Source organism: Physella acuta, unplaced genomic scaffold, assembly GCF_028476545.2.
Source record: "Physella acuta isolate Inbredline_101_S28 unplaced genomic scaffold, ASM2847654v3 ptg000931l, whole genome shotgun sequence".
Classification (NCBI taxonomy): domain Eukaryota; kingdom Metazoa; phylum Mollusca; class Gastropoda; family Physidae; genus Physella; species Physella acuta.
Window position 1 is genome coordinate 47087 of NW_026732448.1, and position 21439 is coordinate 68525.

Genomic DNA, 21439 nt, shown 5'->3' on the forward strand with positions numbered 1-21439 from the left:
GGGGGAGGATATTTTTGAGTAAATTGTAGGTGAAAGAGGTTTTTTTTGTTTTTGTTTTTGTTTTGTAAAGGCAGGCTATTTAATAAAAGAAAAAAAAAACAATAGAAACTTTGAGTAAGTATTGGTTTATTCACTTTCTTACATGCAGACAAAGAAAATGACTACTGAAACGATGAGAAAAAACTGACAACTACTTTCTGTTTGACTTACATTCCTAGCATACCTGTAAACAAAGAGAACCCAGGTAAATATGTGCTAAGGCATTAAACTTGTTATTTCAGGGCACCTCTATTGGTATCTCACAGTCAAAGCAGCTTCCAAGCAAAACAATGATGATGTACACATGATATTACATAAATAAGTTAGTTGTGGTGTAGAAGATATTGCCACTAAGATTTTTAACACAAATATCCAGGAGAAAAAAATCATTCAAATTAATACAATATTTACATGCCAACTAAACCTATTTGAAACAAAAATGGATTTGATTACATGAAAATGTTCATCTTAATGAAAATGAAAACATACTTGTACTAAAGCTTAGACAGTAATACTAAAAACAAAAATATAAATTTAAACAATTGGGTAAACAATTTTAAACTTGCAATTATCTATGATTATATATCATGAATGACTTAATACTTCTCTTCTTCTTTAATGATGAACTAAGTAATGAAAACATTGGTTTCTGGTTCAAAACCAAACAAGCAATAGTGAATGGCCACTAATTACATCATCAAATAACTATCTAAATAATTATTTTAAAATTAGCATTAGTCAAATGAAATCCAATGTGGAGAAATCAGTTAGTAATGGTGTTAGTAACAAAGTTATTCTGGGTACTAGGCTACAAGTGAAACACATGTAGGTGTGTTATTGGAGATCATCTGACTAATGTCAAAAAGATCTAATGATGACTACAAAGCACCAACTAATGATAGTTTGGCTCTATTCATTGAAGAATGTTAGTACAAATATAAGCTTACAAGTGCACTACAGAAAATAATTACCTTACATTTATTTTACCAGAAGCTAATTTGTTTTTTTTAAATTAAATCTGTGTCTGTTACTAAGCAAGTGTTTTCTGGCTATAATTTGTAAAGGGCTGATTAATTTTATCAGAATGAATAAAGCAAGAATGAGTTCAATGGATGTTACTGGGAAGCATTGGAATGGAAAGTTCCTGAACAAAGGTAACAATGTTTACAGAATTGGGATACAAATATTTGAGCATATAATTACAGTACAATTTTAAAATGCCAGGTTTAAAAAAAAGTTAATCTTAGTAGCAACTCTGTCATTACAAAGCAAATATTTATAACAAAGTTGGCAAACTGCTGTGAAACTCAATAAATAGAAGTAGAAAGTGAATACTAAATTACACAGACTGGTCCAGATAAAGCGTTACTTACTACAAATAAATATTTTAAGATATAAAGATAATTTTTAGCACACTTACATATATGCTTAAAAACAAAGCTTTTATAGTAATAATAAATCAAATGATATAATACATGAATGTTTGATAACTGCAGGATATGAATAAGTTAAGTTTGTCAATTTGTACAATTGTGATACTCAGGAAACACAGACCATCTACCTTCACCCCCATCCTGTGATTGCCATGTCATGAGACATAAAGGTTACCCTGAGATGTATCTAATCATCTGATCAGGCAATACTACTTCTGAAACAAAAACAACTTCTTACTGTGCTATTAGAACATTTGATAAAAAAACTTACCTTATTTTTAATTTGCTTAAACCTTGATAACATTAATTAAAACAGTTTATTACTTTTCCTTATGTTTCACATCAAGTTAGGAATACATCTGAACATATTAATTACATATAATCCTCTACAATAGCACAGGTTTCAATTTTTGGGTGGTGACCTCTTAAAAAGGCAAGTGACACACAACCCTAATACCATTGAAAAAGGCATTTTAAACACCATAATTTTTTTAAAAATGGCCTTAGAGGGAATATTTTATTAGTTTACAGTGTGATCTCATATGGGTCATGTGCCATAGACTGGGAACCTGTGCTCTGTAGAATACTGCTGGTACAGCATGTAAACAAGCTTCATATAGCACTACTTTTCAAATAGGATAAAAATAGCATCACAATGTATTTCTCATCTTTCAAATGAAAAATATTCTACTAACACGTTTTAAATTGTTAATGATTGATGCAATCTTTATGCAATTAATGCCTTTATTACGGTTTTAAATTTATGACACTAATCATTTAGCATATAAAAGTGTGAGGACAGTAAAAAAAAAATAGCATCCTCCTGATTCAAACAGATCACAAATGTATAAAACGTGATATCTTTAGGCAACACTTTTCATAAGAGACGTATCAACCATAAGTGATGGTGGAGATCACGATTTAGAGATTGAATGTTAATGAAAGGGGAAAAATGAAGCAATCTCCACATTTATTTGTTGTTGTTGAAGAAATTCATTTTCATCTTCATGAAATGAAAAAAAAATGTCACCAAGGTATTTTAAATAGCTGAAGGTATCTGATTACTAAATCACAGAATGTGAGCAGGGAGGAACACTAAAGCCCATGTCAATTAAGGTAGCATAATGCAAACAATTAGTACATTTTGTTTTATTAATAAAGCAATGACATCAGAGGAATGTAAGTTTTACAATGTGTATAAAGTGTGTACAAGATTTTTAAAAAAAATCAAACAAAACACCTTAGAATAAATTGATTTAGTATACATTTCTGTATCTGATTTTACAAAAATAAAACTAAACTCAAAATCATCATAGACCTGCTAAATAAAGTGCCTATAAATTAATAATATAATGCTTTGTTAATTGTACTTTTATAACTTTTGTTTTTATTATAATTTTATTTGACATTAGATATTTTTCCCATTTTAATACTGTAAACTACTCTTAAAATGTCCTTAACACTGAAAGGATAATTTTATATAAACATTACTCTCTATCTTATTACACAAGACATTGAATCAAAATGTTCCCTTTGTAAATAGTATCACCAAACAATAAAAAGTTTAATAAGTTTTAAACTTCCATTTTGTGCAAATAAATGAGTAAACCTGTTTGTTTTACTGTAAGTTGCTGCCTGTCAAGATTGGCTTCATAAATAGTTTCATACAATACTTGCAGACATGTAGGCTACACAAGTTATATTAATGCTTGAAGGATTAAACTTGATCCTCAGCAATTTGAACAATGCCAAATGATACACATTAAAAAGTCATGTTTACAACTTACCAACTGGCCAGGGAATATTCTCATTGTCTTAAAAAATTATTTTCAACATAAACATAGCTGGACAGGTATGTTGAGTTGGAAGACAAGAAGAGATTTAATTTTATGAAATAGTTTCCAAATAAAAATGTTTTCAAAGAGAGTTTTTTTCCCAAGTAAATAAAATCAAATCAATATCAAATCAGACAATTGTAATCTTTAAAACAGTTCATTTATTAAATTTTGATTTGTTTCCATCTTTTCCCATTTTCTTATTAAATTAAAACAAAGCATGGTAATATTTTTAGTTCTTAAAAAACAGTTTTTATTCAAGCTTACAGTTTTAGTGACTTACTTTCAAATTTAATTTTATAAAATAAAAGCCAAATTAAAATGCTTTAACTTTAAAAACTGGCTTAACATTAAGATAATTTGAAGAAAATTAATGTAGAACAATGGAAACTATAAATTAGATGGAAGACAAAGACAAATTACACAGTTTACTATTTGTTTAGCTGTAGTATTTATTAAATTACTTAAATGAAAAACCTATCAGTGTAAGGACATTAAAATGATAATTTCTTTTCATAATACTTCACAAAAACAATTGTTAAAAAAGGCAAAAATTAATTTAACTTATGCATGTATACATATTTTTTAAAGTCATTCCTAGGTTAAGGCAAATTAGTAATATCAAAATGCATACATTTGTGTAAAACATCAACTGAAAATATAACACTAAATGTAATTTTTGAATGTAAAAAGAATAGCAAATAATATCTATTTCAATTTTCATCAAACAGAATTATAATGGAGACACAAAAAAATGCAAACCAAACATGAAGTATGGGCAATGAACCAGTCTAATGATTTCTACCAGATCTAAGTCCTAACATTTGCTAGATCACCTAAAGCTGTCCTTTCTGTAGTAGCAACACATCATTACTTAAAGCACAACCCTTCGTCATCTGATTCCTCTTCCTCCTCTGTGTTCTCTGCATCACTTAAACCAAGATCAGCGTATTTGCCATCTGCAGCTGAAAAAGATAGAAGTTTGATCAATAAATCAAGATAATATTTATTTTAAAAAGGTAGGGCCTATATGGGATCTATCTAGAACAAACTAGCTTGATTCAATACATAGAAAATCATGGTTGTAACAGTTATGATCACCTTCTTGAGGCTTCCAGAATTTACATATTCTAGCAGCTTCTCTATTTCCAGTTAAAAGAGCTCCATGGGTAGTAGAATAGAAAGATGGATGAGTTGCCTCACCAGCAAACAGAACTACAGACTATTGATGATAAAATGAAGTAAATAATCAAATTTAAAAAAAAAAGGAATTGCAAGGTAGCTACTGTAAATTTTTCATCGTTAAATTGTTTCATACAACAGTAAAGTTTTGAAAGCAGATGACTATCTATATTTAGAAAAAAATTAAGATAAAAAGTACCTTTTTAGTATTATCTTGCAGTGTTTTAGAAACTGGGTACTTCAGGTTAGCAATATCATCCTGTGTTGCTCCCACAGCAATATAGCTGTAAGATCCTCTGGTATATTTATTGTTACCCCAAGACGTGCTTTAAAAAAAAAAGAATTAATGAGAATTTGGTTTTCTAATATCTATGCTTTGTTAGGAGATTAATTATTTTACTAAATAATCTAAAATGCATGTTTACAAAGATAACTAATTTTTTAAAATAACCCACCGTATAACTTTAACTAAATTTGGAATGTTGTCTGACATAGACTGGACAAACATTTTAACCACTTTGTCCATATCTTCTTTTACTTCATCATCTGTTAAAGACTCCAAGAATAATGCCTCTGTTCCAGACAACCATCCTATAGCAGAGATTAAATATGGATTAGTATTTTTTACATACAATTTTATGCTACTACTTCATCACACATAGACAATGTAGCCCAGTATTTGTGAATAGGTTTTACAACATATATCAGGAAAACTTTTTTTAATATACTAGAACTGAATTAAGATGCAAGTTCATTCTTGTAAATCTCTCCAGAAAACATCTATAATGTGCAGCTATTAAGATTATTATATGTGTCTTAATATGTAGACTGTTTAAAGACTAAAGGAAAAAGATGGGGTTTTGTCAATTAGGTCTAAAACAAATTACACTTTTTAATAAACACAGTATCATGAGCAAAGTTGACAATCTCTTAGCTGCAACACTTACCAACAAGCACATTGTCATGTACAACTTCTAGAGAATAGATTTTCCTGTACCATCTCTCTCTGAGATTTTCACATGTATTTACAGAGGGATCCCAAGCCAAATGGATACGATGAGTTGGTTTCTCAAGTACAGGCCCATCAAACACAAGAATGACTTTATTCACTATTCCAAATCCCAAGCGATGAATGGCATCCATCTTTTTTTGGGGAAGTGCTGGGGTAAACATCCTATCACAAGCTGCTTTAAGAACACCTAAAGACACAGTAACTATCACATGATCTGCATAAAATATGTCACCATTTTCACATTCCACAATAACCATGTCTTCAGGGCACTGATCTCCACCAGGGGCTTGTGCCACATCTCCCCAATAGATTTTATGAACAGGAGTGTTAAACTTAATTTTTTCTTCAGGAATTCCTTCTTTGACAATATCCAGTATAGCACTAAAGCCTCGAGGAATCACAAGATGGCGGCCTGGAAGTTCTTTGTAAGAACCAAATTGAGATAGAGAAACATCATTTAGACTGTTACATCCACTTATACAACATTCCAGAAGCCGACGTTGGTGATATACTAGCTCCAGCTTATGTCGCTCTTCCCCAGCTGTATTTGCCAACTTCTCCTGAATCATACGCTCTAGCTCTCCACCTAGACTCTCATTTACATCAATTGGAATATGTGATAGAAAATAATCCTCACAAGATGTTAACATTGTACCATAAGCGAAGTCAACTTTTTTCACGGTACCCTCATGAATTGTTTCACCATTTTCAGTCATATATATATTTTTACTGTTTAAATGAAGCTCTCTTTCTGTAAGTAGATTATTTTCATCAGCCAGTTTGTAGATAGGATTGTGTTTGACACCATGTATCCAGTTAGCACCCATTTCTGCTTTACGGCCATTGTTATCTAAAAAAAAATTAAAAAACTTGTTAGGCCTAGAATATTTTTCAAAACCCCACAAAAATTTAAAAATCTGCGCTGCCAGCATTTATAAAACTGTCATGGTCACCCCACTGTATGTTTTTAAAGAGAATACTGAAATATAATAACATTTTGTCTTTAGTTACTTTAGTTAGCCCATACTTTAATTTTTAGTGGGCATACTTTGTACAATAACTATGGAAAGGATTTTTTATACCAGGGTCTGATAATAGAATCTTCTTTTTAAAAAGGGGTGTTAGGTTACTGGTAGGTAGATCTAGCTAAAATACACATATGGCCTGCTAATGTCAATGCTAACTCTATCATCACTAACCCTAACACTAACAGTAACACCAATCCAAGTCCTACATCTACCATATGCCTAACAGTAACCCTTTACTTTTAACCATAGAACTTGTCAAGATTACAATAGGCCTACTCAGAACTTAGATTACTACCAACAATCTTAGTTCCTAACACACTCATTTTTGAAAGAATCTAGATCTAGATTCTAGATCTATTAATAATCTATAAGATATCCGGACATAAACATCTGATCTAGATCTAGATTCTAGATCTAGAATCTCTACTCTAGAAGTAGAACTCTAGAATGAGTATTCTAGATTCTAGAGCTAGATTCTAGCTAGCAGCTAGATCTAGAGGTAGATCTAGATCTAGATTCTAGATCTCTAGATCTAGATTCTAGATCTAGACCACGAGACCTAGACTAGATCTAGAATCTAGATTCTCTAGAATACTTTAGACTTAGACTTTAGATTTTCTAGATCTAGAGAATTAGATCTAGAATCTAGATAATAGATTGATAAGTAGATCTAGAACTATAGACTCAAGAGTCCCTTATTTATTAGATCTAATCTAGATCTAGATCTAGTTAGGCGAGTAACAATGTTACACTACACTAGACTTCACAAGAGTCTACTAGATCTAGATTCTAGATAGTAGATCTAGTACTAGGCCCTGCCCTAAGGCCTAGGCTAGAAGTAGAAGATTCCATTTTAAAAAAAAAAGTTTTTTCTCACCGACAGGCACACTCCAAATTCTGCCACCTATCCGATCTGATGCTTCAAGAATAATAAAATCACTAAAGCCTTCAAGTTGTAGAAATTTTCCAGCAGCTAATCCAGCTATACCACCACCTACAATGACAGTTTTTGGTTGTCGTTTTCTCGACTTCTCTTGAATCCCGTCTTCCATTATGAAACAGCTGACGCTTTCGCGGCTCATAAAGAAAACGAATTATTTTAGGAAAAAATATCCTTTTCAAGACACGTATATTAACAACTGAATTAAATCCTAGAACAGAAAACTGTTATAAACACTCATCACATATCTGGTAACAATTCACAACAAAATTTAACATATTCAAGTAGAACACTTGCGAAACACTGTGTAACATTGACAGCACAACCTTCGCAGTTGCCTACATTAATGTTCAGTATGCTGACGTCACAGTCCGTGGCTTCACGCGTTGTTTGGGTAATTCCATTCTAACTGTAGGGCTGCTAAAAATAGACAGTATTTCATTGCTGCGATGGTCTAAAACAAGGTCATAATGGCCAAAACTAGAAGGAGTTTTAACTCATTTGAAATAGCTATGATCTAGGTTTTAACAATATTCGTTATAAAAATGGTTTTATTTTAAAATCTGAGGAAGATTATGCCTTTCTTCTTTTTTAATACATTGTATCCCTGGGATACGTCAGCCATATTGATTTGTTATATAGTCTGCTCAGACACATTTCGATTGTGATATTTAGACTCAATGACTATTTGAAAATCTTTCTTAAAGATATAATATGAATATTATTGAAGTTAGTATCTTTATTTTCTAAAAAAGACTATTATAGTGTGCTAAAACAGTGTGCCTCCACGCCCCCACCGCGTGTAAATAGGACTAAACCACATAAGCGTTGGTCTTTGTAGCACTGTCTATATAATAAATGCCATATGGCCTATTTATTTAAAAAGAAAATCTAAATCATTTTAACTTCCATTTAAAGCATCCTAAAGTAAAAGAGAACACACTGTCTGACTATAACAAGACAACAACATATTGCTAGTTTTGTAATTGTCCAATGTATTTTTCTTCACCTGACCACGGCCCTAAAAGCCTCTGTGCCTACTATTGTTACCGTTATTGAATAAATTGAATAAATTGAAAATGAAATTAGCCCAATCTTATAATTCCAGCACAATTTAAAGACTACACACGCCCCGACAGCAACATCAAAAGCAGTGTTTCTCCCAGACTTTTTCTCGGGATGGGGGGGGGGGAGTATGAAAAGATGTTTGGAAGAAATTCTGATCGAAAGGGGGAAAACCTCGACACAATATTTTGCTGCCGGAGAAAACAGAAATAAACGGCCACGAGCTGTCTAGTTTTTGAATGACACAATTCGTTATACAACAAAGTCGCCCCCCCCCCCCCTTGTTGCGAATATTAATGGACGTGAAGGAATTTTGATATATAGCTATGTTAAATTGCCATTCAATACTATTAAAGTGTGTTAAGTAAAGCAATTTTAAATGTAAGTAATACGCGAGGGCTTATACGTGACTCAAAACGGGAATATAAACGTGCATTTTTTCCACATGTATCTGACAAAAGAAACGCGAGTGGTAGGCCTACAAGAGAAGTCTGGAACCAACGCTATCTGCCCCATGCTTGGGGGTATACTGACCTTGCACTGGCATCGCTGATTTCGTCTGTCGGGTAATCGCCAGCAGTGACGTCAGAGCTCGTCTCTGTTTGATAATGCTTGGGATTTGGTTACGTTTTTTTTTACTTGGTAAAGGACGTCTCAAATACATTAATCACATTATTTTTACAAGAGAAGCTGGGGTCTGCCAGTCTTGTATGATTCCAGGGGATGATGGTATGAATGAATTTGTGTCAGAGAGTAATAGACTTCACTCTGCCGTCTGTTCCAGAAAGTAGACAGGATGAGTTGCAGGGCGAACCTTTAATTTGATTCCGTTCTCAAATTTAAATGTCAATTTTTTTTATTCTGAATTTAAAAAAAAAATAAAGTTCTGAATATTTAAAACAAAAACATCATTTTCCAAATAGACGTCACATACTTTCAACTTTTTTTGACGACCCTCTTTTCTCTTTCCATAATTAAAGCACGTGATTGAGATTGCACCTAATCACACTGTAATGAGCTGAGGCGTTAGATACATTTGACAAGTGACGTCATGTCTCCTGGCATGCATGTGTGTCGGACTGGTTGATACCTTACCTGACACCCCCAGCCACTTTGTTTTGTCTGGTCTTCTATTTGTTCGTTAAGTGTGTGAGTTTGGTCTAGTGTTTACTTGGTAATGTTAATATTTTTAAAAATTAAGATCCTTTTCATATGAGAAGATCTAAAAGACAGATTGAGTTGGTCAGTTTTTCTGACCCAGCTTTAGTGTCCCCGACTTGAATATGTAGCTTACTCAGTCAAAGACTCATGCGCTGCCACCTAATGCCGAGTTACTATTAGCAGTAGATAATGGTGCACACTTTACTGACCCCTCCATACAGACAGTGGCGTAGCGAGGTCGGGTGTCACCCGATGCGGCACTTAATGGTGTCACCCCCCCCCCCCCAAAGGCGTAGCGACCCTTCCCGGGGACAAACTTTCAAATTTTCGATTAGCACCCCCCCCCCCACTCAAATTTTTCTCTATATATTTTTCCATTTTTTGCCTTGGTGTCACCCCCCCTAAATGGTGTCACCGGGTGCGATCCGCACCCCCCCCCTCCCGCTACGCCTCTGCATACAGACATGTTTTACAGTATTTCTGCTGAATAATAAATTCAAGATATTTTTTAAAAGTTCAATTTCATTCTGTGCTGATCACAATGTCCTACCTGATTCTTTAACTACAACTGTACTTATGTTTTTTTTTAATTTCCAACTGTGCATTCTTTGAAAATAAAGTTTTATTACATTTACGCTGTCTCGCTTTAGCATTCCTTTTTTAATGTCTTGTCCTTGCCACATTTTTAAAGTTTCGAGAATCACGTGACCTAACATAGACACTATCGCAAGAAACGTGTTTAATGAAACGTAATCGTGGTCTTGTTTAGTCACGACTACAGCGATGGAAACAATTGCTGCAATTGATAATGTCATACGGTTTTTGTTAACATTTAAAAAAAAACGTTTTTGTTAAAGTTTGAAAACCGTTTATTAAAGCTTTTAAAAATCGTTTTGTTAAAGCTTTTAAGACTGTCTTTTTTTTTAAGTTTAAAAAAAAACTTGAAACGGTTTAGTATGTCATTGTTACTCGCACAAAGGTTGCGACGGAAACATTAAGGACCGGAATGTTACGGAATGTTACGTAAAGCAATTTACAACACCAAAAATAGTGTAATTTCACTGTAATTGATATTTGATCATAATATATAAAAAAAAAACATGTATACTGTATGCAGGTGCTTATATATTTTTTATCAAGATTGCTAGTAATATGATGTCCTAATCATCATGATGTGTTAAACACATTTAAATTTATTGGATGGTATTACTTATAGTACACATTTTTTTTAAAAATCATTTTGCAAGGTAGTATAAGTATTCATTTAACTTATTAGTCGATTGTTAACTATTTTTTAACCTATTATAAAATTACACTTAAGTTGTAGGCCTATGTGTGTGTGCGTATTTTAAAGCCTATTTTATGATAAGTTACAATTTTCTGCTGTGAATTTGTTTATCTTTAAATTATTGGGCAGGTAATTTAATAGTTACTAGACTACCCGTCATCCGTTGGATAACTGTGGGTTTCGGGGGTCATCCATCAAAAAACATCACGTCTGTCACTCAGAGGCATAGCGACCCTTCCCGGCGCCCGGGGACAAACTTTTCGATTTGAACCCCCCCCCCCCCCGCAAGATTTCGATTTGCACCCCCCCCCCCCTCAAACTTTTGATGTGCACCCCCCCATTCAAACTTTCGATTTGCACCCCCCTCAACCTTTCAATTTATTTTTCCAAACCATTTTGGCGCCCCAACATATGTCCCCCCACGCGCCCCCCTTCCCCCCTCCACCTCCCCTTCCCCCCCCCGCCTCCCCTCCCCCTCCCGCCCCCCCCCCCCCCTCCTCGCTACGCTACTGCAGTGTCACTTATCGTCACAAAAAACAGATCCCACATTCAAAAATATGTTTCTTATCTTTTAAAAACACCGAAAACACCGATTTCGGACTATCCCTTCATAAACTGACGTCACAGGTGACCTACTCAACTCTACTTCACCTGCCCAGTGTCCTGCCAAGTCTCAGACAACATGTTTTTATCGTTTAAAAAACAATTCCAGCCGAGCATGTATCTGACCACACTATCCTTTCATATGCTTAGGACAAAGAAACAGATGAACTCTACTTCACCTGCCCTGTATCTTGCCAAGTTCAGATAGGCAACGTTATCATTCACATCTAAAAAAAAAATTGAAAAAAAAAATTTCATTGACATATTGGTCTAGAACCCGTGCCTCCTGCATGAGAGCTGACTACGCTACCATTTTAGCTATTTACTCGTGACGTCACAAGTGAATTTTTATACTATACTATGTGTCTCCTTATGCAACTTGATTTACGCGTATAGATTCTAGATCTAGATCTAAAAATAAGTCTAGTAGTACTAACTTTCAAATTAAATTTTATCTTAAATAAGCCAAACAAAGATTTATATAAAATAATTAAGGCCTGAAATAGATTCTAGATGTAGAATTTACATTAAGTCTAGATCTAGAATTTACATTGAATCTAGTGACCTACATCTAGGCTAGATCTAGATCTAGAATCTAGGCTAGATTCATAAATTTCCTTCGATAGCTGATCTTTAGATCTAGAGAAATTTATCGTAAAACTAAATGAAAAAGACAGTTGAAAATTGATATAAGTGTTGGAACGTAATAAATACAGAAAACGGACGTATTGTTTAAGTTATAGCCGGCAGAAAATTAGATTTAGAACGCGTTAAACTTTGGAATGGGAACACAATTTTCTTCGATAGACGCCGCCATTTTATTGTACTAAAGAGTCAACAAAAAACTCTGACGTCACTATCAAGGGACGTCACTATCCCCACAAAGTTTATTCAAAGTATTAACATTTTTAAAAAAATACGGTTAATTTAACAATGAATAAATCAATAAATTAATTAACGTCTTTAAATAAATGTGTGATTAACAGTCTGTCTGCATTAAAAAATTATTCTCTACCTACATACTATTTTACAGCTATCCAGATTGAGTCGAACATATCACAATAGTCGATCAGGCAAACAAACAAACAAACAAAAAAACAAACAAAAAAATAAATATTCAAACATGTAAACAAACTTGACTTTTAGTAGTATACTAGAATACCCGTCATCCGTTGGATAACTGTGGGTTTCGGGGGTCATCCATCAAAAAACATCACGTCTGTCACTCAGAGGCATAGCGACCCTTCCCGGCGCCCGGGGACAAAGTTTTCGATTTGAACCCCCCCCCCCCTCAAACTTTTGATGTGCACCCCCCCCCCCCCCCCCCACTCAAACTTTCGATTTGAACCCCCCTCAACCTATCAATTTATTTTTCCAAACCATTTTGGCGCCCCAACATATGTCCCCCCCCCTTCCCCCCTCCACCTCCCCTTCCCCCCCCCCCCGCCTCCCCTCCCCACCCCCCGCCTCCCCTCCCCTACCGTCCCCCCCCCCTCCTCGGTCCGCTACTGCAGTGTCACTTATCGTCACAAAAAACAGACCCCACATTCAAATATATGTTTTTTATCTTTTAAAAACACCGAAAACACCGATTTCGGACTATCCCTTCATAAACTGACGTCACAGGTGACCTACTCAACTCTACTTCACCTGCCCAGTGTCCTGCCAAGTCTCAGACAACATGTTTTTATCGTTTAAAAAACAATTCCAGCCGAGCATGTATCTGACCACACTATCCTTTCATATGCTTAGGACAAAGAAACAGATGAACTCTACTTCACCTGCCCTGTATCTTGCCAAGTTCAGATAGGCAACGTTATCATTCACATCTAAAAAAAAAAATTGAAAAAAAAAATTTCATTGACATATTGGTCTAGAACCCGTGCCTCCTGCATGAGAGCTGACTACGCTACCATTTTAGCTATTTACTCGTGACGTCACAAGTGAATTTTTATACTATACTATGTGTCTCCTTATGCAACTTGATTTACGCGTATAGATTCTAGATCTAGATCTAAAAATAAGTCTAGTAGTACTAACTTTCAAATTAAATTTTATCTTAAATAAGCCAAACAAAAATTTATATAAAATAATTAAGGCCTGAAATAGATTCTAGATGTAGAATTTACATTGAATCTAGTGACCTACATCTAGGCTAGATCTAGATCTAGGCTAGATTCATAAATTTCCTTCGATAGCTGATCTTTAGATCTAGAGAAATTTATCGTAAAACTAAATGAAAAAGACAGTTGAAAATTGATATAAGTGTTGGAACGTAATAAATACAGCAAACGGACGTATTGTTTAAGTTATAGCCGGCAGAAAATTAGCTTTGTAACGCGTGAAACTTTTGAATGGGCCACAAAGTCTATGATGGGGTCCGCCATTTTTATTGTACCAAAAATGTAAACACATCAAGGGACGTCACTATCCCCACAAAGTTTATTCAAAGTATTAACATTTTTAAAAAAATACGGTTAATTTAACTATGAATAAATCAATAAATTAATTAACGTCTTTAAATAAATTTGTGATTAACAGTCTGTCTGCATTAAAAAATTATTCTCTACCTACATACTATTTTACAGCTCTCCAGATAGAGCCGAACATATCAGGATACTTGATCAGGCAAACAAACAAACAAACAAAAAAACAAATAAATATTCAAACATGTAAACAAACTTGACTTTTAGTAGTATATAGATAGATTGATCAAATATGAAACCTTCTGTTTACGACAAGGCTGTAACTCTCATTGTTGACTTTCTAAAACTGAGGCTACTGGTAGCCTTATCAGAGTAGCTCCACGCTTGGTGACTAGCCGAACATAAACATATTTACAGGATGTGACGGGTTTCAAAAACGACAACATTGTTTTTAATAACAGTTGTTGTGTATAGGCCATATTTGATGCTTTCTCGCTGAAAACAAAGTTTTAACTGAAGTTATTTCATTCCTAGATCTACAATTAATAATCAATTTTAAAAGTTCTATAAAACATAAATTGTAAGAAATGTTTGTTTTGATATACCATCGTTAGAAACAGTAACCAATTTTCTTACACAAGAAACCAAAATTTACCACCTTTAACTAAATAAAATTTGGTGCTTGTTTTATTGTTGCCTATAAACAGCAATACAAATGTAAGCATTGCGTAGTGCTACTTTAATTAAAGTAGTTCCCAGTAGACTAAGTGAATCACTGCATTTTGAATCTCCGCCCAGGTAGAATAGAAACAGCGAGGAATAGAGGGATGGTGGAGAGGTAGAAAAAGGAAAATTGGAGATAGAAACTATTCCCTGTGGAAAATGTACTTTTAGACTGACCCAATTTCCAGCCGTTGTTGAGCTGCTAAGGCCCCTATAGTGCTTGTTAGAATGAATCCCAGTCTATCTTAAACTCTGCCTAACCAGGCCGTTTTAGAAACTCTCAACCTACATACAAATACATAGATCTGTGTAGCGTTAGGGCAGTGCTTTATATAGGCCTACAGACTCGTCGATTCCATTCAGCCAATGCACCGAGTGCTACTGCTCTGGAAGTGACCCAGTCCATATAGCAGAAACACTCAACCTACACACAATACATAGATCTATGTAGCGTTAGGGCAGTGCTTTATACAGGCCTACAGACTCGTCGATTCCATTCAGCCAATGCACCGAGTGCTACTGCTCTAGAAGTGACCCAATCCATATAGCAGCCGTGTATTGATCTTGGCAGAGGATCTTTTTTTAAAAATTCCAGGTCTATTTAATATTTTAATGATCGTAAAAGTAAAATGGCACTCAATTATTGTGACCGCGTTAAATGTTATGATCATAAACTGTTTGAACTTCTTTTATACAGTTGAGTACTCCAAATATTGCTTACAAAGCTGTACTTAGCGAAGTAGAAATCTCATTATCTTCATTTGTAGTTGTAAGTATAATATAATGATAAATATAAACTATTCCATAGTGCACTTAGATGTACACCATGTAGAATTTTCAAAAATTAAACAGTGCAAATTAATTTAATAATAAAAGTTTCGGGTGAATTCTTTTGAAACAAGAAATCGATGTATCATCGATTAGTGCCGACTACAGAGGAACAAAACTAGATGTCGTCCATGACTTGCATTATGTCGATTGCTGCACAGTGCAAAAATGACATCTGACAGTAGTGGCGACAGTGACATCGTTGACATCATATATCGTAGTGCAATTGACAACACTCAATGCAGAACCAGTACATTATACAGCACTGTAATGTGCACAGGTCATGTACATTATACAACACTGACATTTGTACAGACCAAAAACATAAAACAACACTGACATTTGTACAGTGTTTACAGGTAGCATACACTAACCTACTTTATATGTACACGGTGTTGCTGCACGGTGCTGGTATAGCAACAGGTCCTGAGGAGAAGCTAAGTGCAAAATCTATAGAGCACGTCTAGTGTAGTGCTAGAGTTTGTTACACGTCTAGTGTAGTACTAGAGTTTGTTACACGTCTAGTGTAGTGCTAGAGTTTGTTACACGTCTATTGCAAGAGTTTGTTACACGTCTAGTGTAGTGCTAGAGTTTGTTACACGTCTAGTGTTAGAGTTTGTTACACGTCTAGTGTAGTGCTAGAGTTTGTTACACATCTAGTGTAGTGCTAGAGTTTGTTACACGTCTAGTGCTAGAGTTTGTTACACGCCTAGTGTAGTGCTAGAGTTTGTTACACGGCTAGTGTAGTGCTAGAGTTTGTTACACGTCTAGTGTGGTGCTAGAGTTTGTTACACGTCTAGTGCTAGAGTTTGTTACACGTCTAGTGTAGTGCTAGAGTTTGTTACACGTCTAGTGTAGTGCTAGAGTTTGTTACACGTCTAGTGTAGTGCTAGTGTTTGTTACACGTCTAGTGTAGTGCTAGAGTTTGTTACACGTCTAGTGTAGTGCTAGAGTTTGTTACACGTCTAGTGCTAGAGTTTGTTACACGTCTAGTGTAGTGCTAGTGTTTGTTACACGTCTAGTGTAGTGCTAGAGTTTGTTACACGTCTAGTGTAGTGCTAGAGTTTATTACACGTCTAGTGTAGTGCTAGAGTTTATTACACGTCTAGTGTAGTGCTAAAGTTTGTTACACGTCTTGGTCATTTGTCTAACATTTAGGCCTAATGCAGTTCGTACAGGTCCAGAGTGTGTTAAAGGTCAATGCTAGTGTTAGCGTGTGTTAAAGGTCTATGCTAGTGTTAGTGTGTGTTAGAGCTCTATGCTAGTGTTAGAAAGGTCTATGCTAGTGTTAGAATGTGTTAAAGGTCAATGCTAGTTCTAACGTGTGTTACAGGTCTATGCTAGTGTTAGAGTGTGTTTAAGGTCTATGCTATTGTTAGAGTGTGTTAAAGCTCTATGCTAGTGTTAGAGTGTGTTAAAGGTCTATGCTAGTGTTAACGTGTGTTATAGGTCAAGTAAACCGACACAGCGTGTTATGTTGCACGCCTACACCGTGTGATTAATGCCGAGAAGACTGCACACTGTTATGTAATAAAACCAGTCGGTCTAGCCCAGACCTCCACAGTGTAGGCCCTACCACACACTGTCTAGACACGAGACGCACGCAGCATTAAAGTATTTAAACATTTTTCCCTAAAAAGTTAGTCTAGAATTGAATATTACACATGTAGGCCTAGATCATACAACGATGTTATACGTTGATTTAAGGATGTGCGACAGGATAGCACGCTGTGTGCTACAAGCAGAGAGACCGCCAAAATATGAGATACGGAAAGTTAAGGCCCACCTTCTCATCTCCACTTGTCGGCTGTTTTAATAATTTCTAGGAAAAATACCAACACGATTTGCGTTTATTTTTTAGACGAGATTTTTATTTTATAAAAGTGTTTATCATTGGCTAAATTGAAATTATCAGTTAAATGTGACAAGAAATAAAAGATGGTGAGATAAAATAGAGAGAGTGGAAGATTTTATTTGGATTTTTTCTCTCTCTCTCTTCCCTTTTGCGTCATGGACAGATTTTTTTTATCCGACAAAAACAAGAAAGAATAGAAAATCATCCAGCTGTTTTCGTCAGTCGAGCTAGATGCAGACGACAATCACAAGAAACATGACACCAATCTAAGACCGCACATCGTGGGGCCCAGGCATTGGTCACTTTAAATTGACGTATTTATTTCCTATAGACGAGAAAGCAAACAACGCATTATAAATGAGCAACAACCGAGAACTTTCTGTCATTACGTCAGGTGTTGTCTTTATCCCAGGAATACGGCGACGAAATAGATCTAATACTGACACGTATTTTTTTTTTTTTTGCATAGGCCCCATATATTTTTAAAATATTAAATAAAAAGTAGCTTTGAATAAGATGTTCAATACTCCACCGGTATAGCCTTAATTCCCCCTTGTGAAAAAGGCTACCTTACTACTTAAAGAAAACATTAAGTGCGGGAATGTGTAGGCCTATATAAACGACCTGTCGGTGGTTAAACTCAGTCACGCGCATGCACATACCGACGGATAACCCCGCTGTTTTCTTCTTCCCAGTACCAGTCGAATAGATTCGCGAATAGAGTCGTTATTTTTTTTTTTTTTTACTTTTTTGTAAACACTATGTGCGTCACTCGCGCGTGGCCTTGACCTTAAATCTATTATTAGAAGGATTCAATAGCTTATGGGTAAAGTTTGAGTGACAACAGTTTGTTATGTAAACGACCATATAAATTCGTTTTCGCTCACCCACGTCTGCGTAGGGACCTGTTGCAGACGAAAACAAAGCTATATTACAAAACTGACGTGTTGCTACCATATATGTGATTTTTTTTCTTTATATACTCCACTAAAAATATACCACTTTAATTATTCTTTACAGTATGAATAAATTAAATATTCTAATCGATAACCCCTCTCCACTTCTCAAATCATTTCGTACTTTTAAAAAAACGGAACCTGATAGGGTATTGTCATGGTTTTAAAAATGCGATGTTTCTGTGTTATTTGATTAGAGATATGCGACTCAGCCATCAAACTATGACGGTGTCCGTTAAGGTATCAAGGCCTTCAGATACAACAAGTAGTCGCAGACAGCCTAGAGATGAGTAGGCCGTATACGTGCGTTCTGACGACAGGGCAATGGCTGAATAAAGTTTTTGAAAGAAATTCACCGGGTCAGAGTGTGGGTGTGGCCAAGTGACCTAGATTCACGGCGGCTTTGTCCGGGATTAACTAGCCACTCTGGATAAGGGAGCGAGTGGACTATGAGAGTTAAATCAGCTGACATAGCAATCGAAATTGAGGTTTGCCTATGCTGTGGCATGTTCTACATTGATAACACAACAGCACGGCGCCGACCAGCCTAATCTAGGCTCGATTGAATCACATGACATGACCCACTAGACTGGATTTCATAGAAACTGGGCGTTTGTTATTTACACTAAAATACAAGGGAAATAACTCACTTGGTTGAATGGAATGTTTAAAAAGCTGGATTTTTTCTTCCGCTTTGCTTACTTTTCAATTTATTTTTTTTTAATAAAAAAAAAAGGATATGATAATCTTAATTAATAATGAAACCCTGGTTTAATGAAGAAAGGACTTCGTATATTTCTAGACGGCGATAATGATATAATAGTTGTTTGGTATTTCATGTAGAAAACCGAATGCGTCGTTGTCTACTAATAGAGTCCTTTTATTTGACAAAATTTAATATAAAAAAGTTGTAGGCATATGGCATATAGCATTTAAAAAAAGTTTTAATAATATTGTTGTGGTTCAACAATTGTTACTTAGTATGTATTTGATCACAATATTATTTTAATAGACATTAACTTGTTTGTAAACACATTAACTTGTGTGTACACACATTGACTCGTTTATGTGCTCATCACTCTGGATGTAGAAAGTTTAATCTACTCTCCAGCCCATGTAGCAGACATACAACTTATTCACAGACCCTACGAGACTGTGCATATATTATCTAACACATTTGAAACAATCCCTCTTTCATAGGGCCTCTAATGTTACATACTATTTAGATAGACCACTCCTGCTTTGCCATTCTAAGAACCATCTTCCCCTCACTTTGTCACACATATTTTGAGATGTGTGAAAGTATACATTTTTGCTATCACATCATTCAAGAGCAGAGTTTCTTTCATTTATTTCTTCGTAGCCCCCCCCCCCCCCCCCCCCAACGAAAAAGAACTTATATACAAAATCTAATTATAATTTAGCCAATTGTCTGCACCCCACCTCCCAGGAAATTAAGTTCCACTCTCCGGAAACTCTCAAGTGCCCCCTACCCCCTTTGGAAAAACTGAAAGAAACTCCTTTCAAGATATCCTCTTTTGTTACAGCTTTAATAGAACCAATCACGTTTAGGGAATTACTGTGTACGTCAGTTGGTTAAGTAATTTATCCAACAACCCTAAATAGATGACATTTTGAAAAGTCTGTACTAAAAATTAAAGTATCTGACTCTGAACACTGCCGAGTACTAGTTTCATATACACGTGGATCAAAAATCACATTTCTATTGTAGGGACCCACATATTATCTTTCCAACTGAATTTTTAAAATGGATACCAGCTGACGATAGCGATTTGTTTCAAATGCCTCTTAAATATCTATCAATATAGCTTTTAAACTGTAATTAATACAATTGGCATTTGAAAGATGGCGAAACAATGAATACAAGTAATCACATTTCTCTGACGTCATTGAATGTAATTGTGTTAATTATTCTCTATAGTGTTATGTGTTTAACAAAACAATAGACTAACTAGTTGACTACTTGACACATTTAGCACAGCTGATAATCAATCCATTAACTTTCGTGAGGGACACGACTAAGTAAGTTGTGAGTGGGGGAGGACAGGGAACACACGGCTATATGAGACGTGTGTGTGTGGAGGGGGGGGAGTATTGGTGACTTAGTCAAATTCAGGGCACGACTATATATAATTATAATATAACATGTGTGTGGAGGTGGGTGTGTATTGGTGACTTATTCAACATCAGACATGACTATATTTAACGCCACCCCCCCCTTCCTTTCAATTAACTACTGTGTCTTAGTCTTCTTGTGGTAGGGCACTCGTTTACTGAAATAGCAAAGACCGTGGCCCCTTAATTACAGCCCGGTCAGCCTATCCCTTAATCCACCACTGCCCTCTACCATTGGTTTTTTTTTTTCTTATCATGGACGCAACAACATGGCAACGAATCTTCCCGTTACTCGAAGCTTAGGTCAGTTAATGTAAAAACTCTATTTGCTGCTTAGGTCAGTTAATGTAAAAAATCTATTTGCTGCTTAGGTCAGTTAATGTAAAAAATCTATTTGCTGCTTAGGTCAGTTAATGTAAAAAATCTATTTGCTGCTTAGGTCAGTTAATGTAAAAAATCTATTTGCTGCTTAGGTCAGTTAATGTAAAAACTCTATTTGCTGCTTAGGTCAGTTAATGTAAAAAATCTATTTGCTGCTTAGGTCAGTTAATGTAAAAACTCTATTTGCTGCTTAGGTCAGTTAATGTAAAAAATCTATTTGCTGCTTAGGTCAGTTAATGTAAAAAAATCTATTTGCTGCTTAGGTCAGTTAATGTAAAAAATCTATTTGCTGCTTAGGTCAGTTAACGTAAAAACTCTATTTGCTGCTTAGGTCAGTTAATGTAAAAAATCTATTTGCTGCTTAGGTCAGTTAATGTAAAAACTCTATTTGCTGCTTAGGTCAGTTAATGTAAAAAATCTATTTGCTGCTTAGGTCAGTTACTGTAAAAACTCTATTTGTAGCCCGTTGTAAAACTTCTATTGGCAACTCAAATCGAGTTTCTTCCAAGCAACTCTTCTGGGCTAAATAAGTCTACCGCCCCCCCCCC

At 35.2% G+C, this 21439-nt stretch overlaps 1 protein-coding gene across 1 annotated transcript; it reads right to left on the reverse strand.

The window, feature by feature from the left end:
• Nucleotides 1-107: 107 nt before the first annotated feature.
• LOC131953572 (spermine oxidase) lies at nucleotides 108-7837 on the reverse strand. The gene is made up of 6 exons (XM_059316803.1): nucleotides 7407-7837; nucleotides 5437-6351; nucleotides 4945-5080; nucleotides 4689-4815; nucleotides 4409-4529; nucleotides 108-4272 (listed from the first exon to the last, which is right to left on the reverse strand). The coding sequence occupies exons 1-6, from the start codon at nucleotides 7609-7611 to the stop codon at nucleotides 4178-4180; spliced, it is 1599 nt and encodes a 532-aa protein (XP_059172786.1). The 5' UTR covers nucleotides 7612-7837; the 3' UTR covers nucleotides 108-4177.
• Between the last annotated feature and the right edge of the window lie 13602 nt (nucleotides 7838-21439).